General features: G+C 33.8%; 2 protein-coding genes across 2 annotated transcripts; one reads left to right on the top strand and one right to left on the bottom strand.

Moving 5' to 3' along the window:
- The first annotated feature begins 495 nt into the window (after positions 1-495).
- Positions 496-4,565, top strand: LOC149729592 (uncharacterized). The gene is made up of 7 exons (XM_089885737.1): positions 496-693; positions 810-906; positions 1,679-1,782; positions 2,154-2,259; positions 2,483-2,562; positions 3,312-3,438; positions 3,746-4,565. The coding sequence occupies exons 1-7, from the start codon at positions 533-535 to the stop codon at positions 3,806-3,808; spliced, it is 738 nt and encodes a 245-aa protein (XP_089741863.1). The 5' UTR covers positions 496-532; the 3' UTR covers positions 3,809-4,565.
- Positions 4,566-5,037: 472 nt separating this feature from the next.
- LOC149729593 (ubiquitin-conjugating enzyme E2 R2-like) lies at positions 5,038-8,635 on the bottom strand. Its single transcript, XM_089885738.1, has 3 exons — positions 6,059-8,635; positions 5,765-5,989; positions 5,038-5,641 (listed from the first exon to the last, which is right to left on the bottom strand). The coding sequence occupies exons 1-3, from the start codon at positions 6,335-6,337 to the stop codon at positions 5,453-5,455; spliced, it is 693 nt and encodes a 230-aa protein (XP_089741864.1). The 5' UTR covers positions 6,338-8,635; the 3' UTR covers positions 5,038-5,452.
- Between the last annotated feature and the right edge of the window lie 1,929 nt (positions 8,636-10,564).

Consider the following 10,564-nt stretch of genomic DNA (forward strand, 5'->3'; position numbering starts at 1 on the left):
TAAGAAAATTTGCATTTTTTTTGCATTTCTATCGATATTATATGAACTAGCATGCATATTGGTATTTCTTAAATGTTGATACGCAGGTAATAATAAACTAAAATATGTCAGTTAAAGTCAATTACGCAGTATAAGTAGTCGCCACGATAAAATTGTGTGCAAATAAGCCGACATACTGCGACATTAGGCATGATGTGGTTTGAGCAAAGCTGATTTGTCAATAATGGTATAAGCTTAATTATACGCAGAACAGATTTGATGTAAATTGTTACAGCAGTTGCTCCAACTCATACAAGTGGTCACGTCAACTTTCTAAATTGTCAGACTAAAAAGGAAAAAATTAAAAAAAAAAGTAATTACTTACAAGGTTTTTCATATAAGTGAACTCCTTAACGGGTATAAGAGAAAACAGAACACCCGGGATCATATGTGGCATTGCTAATATATTCGTAAATATCACTATACGTAAATCTAATAATGTTACCTTGATTTATATATTCATTCCTCCAAGGGGAGATTAAGGTGCGTAAATATGTTTAGCTACTATTTCTTGATTATTTTGCTAATATCCATCGTAAATGGAAAGAAGGGATTAGTTTGCAAAGATGGAGACAACGAACCATGTAGATGCGATTTAGTGGATGGATCAGGAATCATTGATATTTCGTCTCTGGGGAACCATTCTTACCCACGGTAGGTTTATTTGAGCAAATATAAAACACTGGTTTACAGCTTTTATATATAACACTTGTTGTTAGTAAATGTATATTGTAACGTGTTACACAAACATCATTATCTACCTTTTTCAGATGGACAAATATTAGCGCCCCAACACCACTTAACGGCCCATTATATTCCTACAATCCATGTTATCCTTTCACGGATGGAAACTTGAAAAACCTCGCAGTACGTTATGCTTTATATGTAGCTTAACTGATACACACTCAGCACATGTTCTAGTAAAGTGAGTGGTCCGGTACGCTCATATACCAGTGATTTAAGCAATTTCCGTCCTTTCGCAAGAATACAAACGCTTACAATGGTGCACCGCCGAGCCGCGAACATTGTGGTGATAAAAAGAGGCGACACAACGTATAATAATATATACTAAACATTATTAAAAAATATCGCTGTGCCATAACCTACTATACAGTATGTTACAACAAATAGGTAACTTTTTTTATAAGTGATGTATACCAATTTTCCAGTATTATACATTTGATTGCATTCGTGGAATACAATATTTGATTGATGTTCCAACAATACCACTTATAACAATTTTCTTACAATGACATACTGAAAATAACGTGTTTAAAACTATAGCAGTGGGGAAAGACAAAGAATGTTTAAATTTGCAGCGTAGAATAATATTTTGTGTTATTTAAAAATATTTTAAATTATTAATTCATGTATTATTTAAAACAAACAAGGCTCATAACTATTCCATCTTGCCCCGGTTAACAAAAATGCTAAAATAGCACCTGGTGCGCGAATAGCTAAAAACACCTTCCTATACATTGATTTTTAAAATATGACACATATTTCTATCCTACTATGTATATATTTATATATGTGTGTGTGTGTGTGTGTGTGTATTTAATGGCAATTGAGGCCGGCCTTTTAACTGTTGTAGCGCGCTGTCGAACGTATTTGCTTTGCAAATAACAATATTGATTAGGCATTGCAAATAGCAAGTGGCGACAAGTATGATATTGGAAGTCAGACAACAGCTGTATTCGTTCAAGTGGGTGACCAAATAGCGATCAATTACACAGCAAACAGGTGAGCTTGTAAAATATATTAAACATGTTTTTTTCGTTACTCACGTTATGATTTTTTAACACCACATTAATTGGAGTACACTAATATTATTTAATATAATGGAGAATTGTAGTCAAGCTTTTATTGTTCTATACACAATAATACAACCCTAAATTGAAGATTGGGTAACTTCGAACCAACCGCTGACACGTTTCATGATTAAAATATATGATACCGTGAATTTGTATTTTCAGACCTTAATTTTTATGACTTTAAACCAGTAACCGGTGTGTTTATAATTTAAATACAGTTTTTTAACATTATCCCCTGTCCCACTTTTCCACACCCTACTATATTGTTATATAGATATGATAAATAATTATTTTAAAAAGTTTACTTGGAGATTCTCGGCACAGTCAAGTGACATTGACCTGTTCAAAAGGGAAACAAGACAATTTTATTGTTAAAGGAGAAGTCACACCCAATTCAGGATTTTACGTGAGTTATACTCATGAAATATGTACTATAATGCCGTAGTCATATATACTATATATAACTGCAAGTTATTTTTACAAGGATTTGGTGTTACGAAATAAACAACAAAAACTCATGTCTAACGAATTGTCTTATGAGACATTTATAAACTATTACAATAACTTTTCTACTTCAGTGTTTTTTTTTGTGATGAAGAGCTTATATAATAATGATTGTGTTTCTTCAGAAATTCGAATTAGTTGGAAACACTCTTTGTCCAAAGAAATCTGGTGCTGGGCTGAGTGCTGGTTCTGTTCTTCTAATAATGTGTGTGTATGGTAAAGTATCAGAATACCTTAATAGTGCTTTCTCTGAGCACATAATGTGCAGCATTTCAGCCAACATATCTTTATTACTTGACTTTATACACTCCAAAGACATATTACATTAACATTTAAAGTTTGGCATTTATATTCGCTTAAACAACTATATAGGTCATGCTTTTTTCGTAAATAGTTTTCACATCACAATACACATACTTTAATCCACACATCACTTGAGTGAAGTTAAAAACATATTGACCCATAACTTATATCATAAGGTAGGGTGGGGAAAGATGGAACACCTATTCATTCTATTTTCTCGTCTCATTGGTAGTAAACATAGAACAGTCAAAGAATTCTTCTTCAGCGGAGATGTCGTTCATTTCGTTCTTTATATATATTAAACAATTATACATGTATATAGTGGGGTGAGGGAAGATGGGACACCTGTTTATTCTATTTCTTGTCCAATTTGGTAGTAAACAAAGAAAATTTCAATATAAATATAAACTGTATCCTCACAACTTCCATAAACCGTTGTTAATTGTTTAAAACACGATTAGGATATTTAGATATCATGTGCTAAAAGTGCCCTGTCTTCCCCCGCTCTACTTGTATATGACAAGTCATAGGGTCTAAATTAAAGTAATTCCTTTTATTTGCTCTTATTTATTTTAAGTGGACAAATATCTTAGTGATGTTACGTTAATTTAAAAGATGCAACAGCTATATATGACGCAACTTTTTTTCCAGATTCTTTGTTTTGTTGTTCGTGTATCTAGTCGGGGGGATTTTATATAATAGATATAAAAACGAAGAAACTGGTTTAGATATGTTACCCAACAAGGAGTTTTGGGTATCTCTACCCGGTCTTATTGCGGTAAGTAAAACTTGCGCTTTATAAATTTACGTATAATAGGGTGAGGGAAGATGGGACACCTTTTCACTTTACTTTCTCAGGATATTTATAAATTTTGAGCTAAAGGTGTCCCATCTTCCCCCACCCTACTATATGTTTAATATATATCCATGATTGTTTTATAAGTAATCGTGATAGCAGTAATAAAAAATAGGCATTGACGTTTTTTTTTAAAAAGCACAGAAGAAACCCGTTTATGTATATAAAATCTTGGTAAACATGAATGCTTATGGCACGTATATAACTCATAAAAGAATTTCCGGTTTAGGATGGGATCAAGTTTATATTTGGTGGATGCAAAGCCAGTCCAAGTTCATACGACAACATATAGATGGGAAGGTTTATTGAACAAATTGAAGCGCTGTCCTGACTTACATGACAGCTAGTGCAATATTTACAAACGAAAACAGTCGACCTTAACACTAAGTTATAATTGGAAAGTTTAAAAGTCCGTGTTTCACCCTACCAAAAATAAGCTGTTTTCTGTATTTAAATAAAAATCGAAGGAAATGTCAGAACTGTAACATAATTACAGAAATGTGTCAAACAATCAATGGTATACATTTACATACTTGTCCAATTACAAATCAAAATTTCAATTACACATTTATGGTTGAACTTATCGTATAGTATGTTGGAAATCAGGGCAAAATTTGGGTTACTTTTTAAATATTTCTTTACAGGTGGTACCTATTTAATGACTGCTCTGTTACGCGTATCCGTTTAACACCGTTATTAAGTATTACATTTCGGTGTTAAACGAATACAACGTTTTTGCAGAACATTATTTGTCACCTGCTAGAACAGTTAAGACCGACACAGATAAATTTCCATATTCCAATCTAATAGGCCGGAAGCTGCAGACGTATCAGAGTAAACCGTATATCTAGACAATTGTTGAACGATAAATGCTGTCGTTCATCTGTTACGTTTCTGTTATGTAATCATCGTGCCCATTGTCACGGACTACATTGTAGTTATCGCCTTTTTACTGCGTTGTAAAATACTGTTACTCGTTCCTTGTGTTCGCCTCCAAAAAGGCATTAATCGAAGCAAGATTATTATTTAATAAACTGGATATTCATGCATGTATTTTAATAGAGATTCGGCTATAGAGGATAAAACTCGTTCGTGCTTACGCGACAGTATATTACAATGAAATAATTTTTGTCCCATCTTTTTTCCGCTTTGTATACGTTAAATAACACCTTGTGTATTTTAATATACCGCTTCTTTGGTGCCCCGAGTGAAACCGTCCCGACAACCACAATTCGTCTACTCAATAAAGAAACAACGTCTGTTGTTAATTAATAAAGTTATGATACTTCAAGTTCTTGGCATCAACCCAAAACCGTTATATATTTTTATTTTATAAATTGTAAAATATGCGCTTAAGTATCCCATCTTACCCCACTGCATTATATATATATATATTAAAAACATAACAGTAAAGCCGATTTTTTCCGTGAGTGGGTGTGCAGAACTGAGGCAAATAACAGCTAGGGTGCATCTCTCGTCCCCTTTCCAAAACTTAATTGCTCATAAGCCACCAAATATCGAAGAATATTTAATACAGGACACTGCACAATATCAGTCAGCAACAAAGCTGCTACGTCGGCAAAAGTTTTTTTGTCACTTAGATTAGATTAACAGTCGTAAATGAGAGATTACGACTACTTCGAAACGGAAGTCGAATAGTATTGGTTTTATACAAAACGTGAGGATTACAGTTTATGGCGGCAATTAGAGATAAATTATGGTCGTGTGGGAAGGCGAGTGTGTTTTTTTCGCAGCCAGACACATTCTCCCTGTGCGGATTCCTGGAAATGGACCAACAGGAAAGGAAGACGCGGTAATGAAATGATTAACGAACTACACAATTAGGACATGAACGCTGGAACAGTGCAAATTATAAAAGTACATTTAACTGTCTATCTTACACTATCGTTGTATTTTGTTACAGGCAAAGTATAAATCAATCTGTGTCAACATCTGGTGCGTCCTCGTCGTCATCGCCGCAAAATTCCATATCTTCGTCATAAAATTCTTCTACGTTTAATGCGCTATCGCTGTCATGAGATACTGTAGTCTTCACGCAATATTCCTCGACAGTTGTTGGCACCACTACTCCGTCTCTTTCAGCTTCACGCTGACTATCACGAACCTGTATTCATAGTTTTCTTAGTAAATACGTCGAACTTAACGCTAAACATTTTAAACACCATATCGCACGCAGGATTTAATAAAAGCGTTTTGTGGTTGAAATGTTTTGTTAATTTTTTAGTACCTGTTGTTTTACATAGTCTTCGTATTTAGTACTTTTTCGTTCACGCCAATCTCGAAACATTATCGAGGCATCGACGTTGGCCGGTGAAAATGTATTGGGTTCGTTTAGTAGAGAAATCACACTCATAAGAATAGTTCGAACGTTCTGTGTTGGGTTCCATCGCTCTTGAGGAAGTTCACCAGCTTGGGGGTCATCGATAGGAGCATGTAGTATGGATATACACACCTGTTGCAATCAAGACTACAATAAAGGTCTCTAAACCGAGCACTATATATTTCGACTATGAAATCTTACCTCACCGTTTTCATAAACATTTGGATGCCAAATATGTGAAAGAAATCGAAATGAAGGTGGGGAGTACGGGTAATCTCCCGGAAATCGAATATGCGCTTTGAAATATCCACCTTGGTATAATGTTCCTGGTGGCCCGAAAATAGCCACTTGCCAATCATATAAATTATTTTCCTCGACAAGCGTTATTTTAAAACCTTCAACAGGCTCTTCTTGGAGATTCATGAGTTCCTTTGCGAGCGCCTTGGCGGAACTCGCCATAGGCAAAGGCATATTTGTCATTTCGAGTTGCAAAAGGAACTGCTAAAAAATATCAAGTAAATCCAGTTATCATATGGCGTAATTATACTGAAATAAGTGGCATTGTTAGATCACAATTATTATTTATAGACCAAAGTTAAATAAATTAAATAAAAAAATCACACCAATGTAGTGGTAAATTTGCAAGTTGGAGATACTTTTTATTAAAAACTTAGATAATGCACGGTATTACAAACAAAGTGCTGTGTGAGGGTATAATTCAATAGAAATAAAACTTTAAATATTTCAATTTCTGTTTAAACAGGAAGAGAAGAGTGGTTATTTACGCTCTAACTTATGGTCTAACATACAACTGACATCCCATTAAACATTGTCGTATTATCAGGAAGTTCCTACATAGGAAGAGTCAAAGCCGCTGATCCTGACCATCTCTGACACCAGTAGAAGATGTATTCGTGTGGCACAATGCACAAAACCAACGTTTAGGTGTGGTTGTAAACAGCTTTTTTTTGTCAAATACGAGAACACTAAACGTAGGCCTATTTAATGCAATGATCACGATTCACATATGTATAATGTCCACTGCAATCGGTTCCTATACAATATACATGGTAATAGGCAAGTAGTAAGAATCAAAGTTAGTATAGACCAAGTTAGGAAACGGATTGTAAAACAAAGAGTCTTGTTATCCACTGTCGCGCGTCTATGACGTCATAGACGCCACCATTACGGAGCCCACGACATAGCATTTTATCATTGCTGGGTGCTGTTTTTCGTTTAAATATTGCGATTTTTAAAAACCAAGCACCTCTGCGCTTAAAAATGGCTTTCTACTAATGTTATATATTATCACAATAATAAACCTCACAAAAATAATCAACTTTTATTGAACACTCAATCGATTAAAGAGTAAAAAAACAGAAAATATCAAGTTTACTAACCAAAAACATAAAAGAACATGTTTAAAATATAAAAATACAAACAAAAACGCATAACATTACCATAAACTGGTGTATCTAGCTGCAGTTTTGCATGTAAATTGCCGTGATTTTAATTTTTTGCTCACAAACTTAACACGTATACCCGGCAACGAAACTTAAGGTATCTGTGTAAAATTTGCCTAATATCAAAGTAACATTGAAGAAAACAATACTTAGTTACTATTTTTGGTCCTCTGCTTGAATTAGTAAGTTACGGGTCTTTATGAAATCGGAAAACGCGAACACCTTATCTGCTAGTACTTAAGCAGTTTGGAGCTGCATGTCCACTTATGTTGGATTATAAATGTAGTAAAGAATGGCTTTGTAGATTCGTAGGTATGATTATATACTATTATGTAAACATTGTAAACTAAGCTGATTGCTGCTAGTCTTAATCGCCAACGTAAAGTACCCTGTTAAACCACACTGTACGCTGAAAACCAGTCAAAATATTAATTTACTTCACATTAACTCCTAGATTTAATATTATATAACAAGATTTGTATTAGAAATTATATTTTAAATGTTAAAACAACCGCTATACGTGTTTTCTAGCTTTGTATCGCTTACAAGAACTAAATGAACGCATGCCGACCATGCATTTGTATAGGCGATTCACGCTCTGTGGGCTCCGTAATGGCGGACACGAGCGCCGTTTCCTAACTTGGTCTATACTAACTTTGGTAGGGATAATTTATTTGGCGCACATAGAATTTACGCTACTGGATATTGCTTATGATTGTACAGTGTACACATAGGAATCTTTTGGGTCTTTACGTAACACAATGTGTTGGTCTAATTTTTTTTCTATATTTGGACCGGGCGCTATTGCACAAATATTATGAAAACCTACTCCAAATTTAATGCGACCCGCATCGTTAAAAACGACCCAGAACTTTAGTCTTCGATTTAGCCTATAGCCTAATTAAACTTGACATGAAAATCAAATGTTATTTTTTCCTAACACTTATGCTCAAACAAGATGCCTTACATATAGTAGGGTGGGGGAAGATGAGACACCTTTAACACATAGTATCCAAATAGCCTGATCTTGTTTTAAACAATTAACAACGGTCTGTGGAAGTCGTGAGGAAACGGTTTTATAATTTTTTAAATGTTCTTTGTTTACCACCAAATAAAAAGAGAAAACTAAACGAAATAGTGTCCCATCTTCCCCCACTCTACCATACATACTTTCCTCATCTATTGTAAAATTACTTGAGAAAATAGGCTATGTTTGTTACAAACTGAATATTTGCCTCAGAAATGCACACTAAACTCTTTAGAGGCAAGTGTAATAGTGAAGTGATTTGAGTGTTTATTTCATTACTGGTAATATCGGCACAGCATAATGTCTGACATAATCAGACATAGCGACTTTTTTAAAATTTTTAGATTTAAAACCGTATAATTAGCGATTAATTAACAATTACTATCTTCATGTACTTTAAGATAGCGGTAACACTGTCTGGAGTTTAGGAGAGAGAGGTTTCATTCAATTTACCAAACAACAAAGCACTTTTCCCATACCCACTTTGTTATTTTAGACAAAAATTGACAAATTGCCTTTTACGTACCAGTGAGTGGCGCTACTTAGATCTTCTATATGCCCTTGGTGCACACGTAAGTATAAAAAATCATTTCCAACGACTTTGATGACCAGTTATTAGATGCTTGCTCTCTTTTTTTCACTCTATGCCATTTCTATGTGAATTTACGATTCAGTGCGAATTAATAAAAACAGAAAAAAAACGTTTTTAGCAATTTGTTGTTTCGTGTTTGCTTTCCGAACAGTCTGAAAGAGGATGATTTGTTTAAATTTTGATAGTTTGTTTTTAGTTGTATTGATTTAGTTCTTGGCATCAGTAAAGAATTCTTCAGTACGCTATAGATTAGGCTCCTGAAAACTGGAAAGTGGTGGAGGTTGGGTATAGTTAGAGGTTGTTATGATGGGCTGGGACTGGGGTTGTAGTTATAGCAGGGCTCAGTTTGTTGGTTGTTTTATGTCTTTCGGTTAGCAGATAGTTTAGAAATGATTGTTCACTAGCACAAGATTTAAACTAATTTACCCTTGTTAAAACATTAATAAAAGATCACCGTGTCTGTATAAATTCATCCTAAAATGCGCGAATAAAAAGCACCAACCCCTATATCCACTAACTCCTAGGTTAGGAGATGAGAAACTGTCAAATAAAAGCGTTCCTGGTAAACCCATAATAAAATATAAATTAACTAATATTGAGTTGTATTAATTAAAACAAAATAAGATATAATAATAACCCTGCATAATTATATATTTTAGCCATCTTTTCTCTTTTGTGTTTTCTTCCCTACTAACATTATCATAAGGTGTTGGGAGTCCTAATTAAAAAAAAACAACTACAAACCTGACACTTTCCTCCAGCCTAATATGTAACGTACTAGAGGATTCTTCACTACTATCGGCTTTTAGAACATAAAACTTGTATTTTTTGTGTTAACTTAGGTTGCTATTAAACTTGTTTTCGTTCCCGGTGTTTTCATACTTTTAATGCTGACGATTGTCTGGACTAATTGCTGCTAAAAGAACATTTAATTTTTGAAAGTGATACATAGTAAAAGTAAAAAAAATCATTGTGGCATATTTATTATTAAACTCTATTATTGTCCCAAACAACATGTTGTCCTAAAGTTTGTTTACCATTTCTCCAAATTTTTATGTTTTCTGGTTGAACTGCGTAGCCTATATTTATATACTAAAATAGCCGGACAGGAAATCTGATTTCATCAAGTAGTCCTTTTTTGCCAACCTTTATTCGCCCCTTGATAATTCATGTTATTTCTCTCTGTGTCATGGGAGGGTGTTTTAAATACTGGCTTACGTACTGTATCCATATGTTGTAGTTTATATAATTACCTATTCATAAATAATAGATTAAATCTTTATGTTTGAATTTAGCTATTTTGACAAGAAACCCTACAACAAGACGTATTATTACTTGCTCGGAATAGAATTTTAATAAAATAGTCAAAGGGGCAACTTTAAATAAACACAAAGTAATAACTTTTGGAAATTAGTTTCTTATTTAACTTGATGTTGGATTATACTTAGGGTTTAATATCTTGTGAAATGTCAAGAAAATTTAATTCCTGTATAGTTCTAAACTGAAGTATTAAATAGAAAATTAGAAATGCCAAGCTTTCACATTCATAACCACAAGTCCACAACTACTATTTAAAACTCTCCAAATAATAATTGATTGTGTATTGTTCACCTAGGACACCTATA

This window comes from Ciona robusta, chromosome 10 (assembly GCF_009617815.1).
Source record: "Ciona robusta chromosome 10, ASM961781v2".
Classification (NCBI taxonomy): Eukaryota; Metazoa; Chordata; class Ascidiacea; order Phlebobranchia; family Cionidae; genus Ciona; species Ciona robusta.

Excerpts from the sequence above, each read along its gene's own strand:
- LOC149729592 (XM_089885737.1), top strand. The coding sequence starts at position 533 with ATGTTTAGCTACTATTTCTTGATTATTTTGCTAATATCCATCGTAAAT. Across the intron at positions 2,563-3,311 it reads GGTTCTGTTCTTCTAATAAT|ATTCTTTGTTTTGTTGTTCG; the intron begins GTGTGTGTATGG and ends CTTTTTTTCCAG. Across the intron at positions 3,439-3,745 it reads CTCTACCCGGTCTTATTGCG|GATGGGATCAAGTTTATATT; the intron begins GTAAGTAAAACT and ends TTTCCGGTTTAG.
- LOC149729593 (XM_089885738.1), bottom strand. The coding sequence starts at position 6,337 with ATGACAAATATGCCTTTGCCTATGGCGAGTTCCGCCAAGGCGCTCGCA. Across the intron at positions 5,990-6,058 it reads ATGTTTATGAAAACGGTGAG|GTGTGTATATCCATACTACA; the intron begins GTAAGATTTCAT and ends TGATTGCAACAG. Across the intron at positions 5,642-5,764 it reads AAGACTATGTAAAACAACAG|GTTCGTGATAGTCAGCGTGA; the intron begins GTACTAAAAAAT and ends CTATGAATACAG.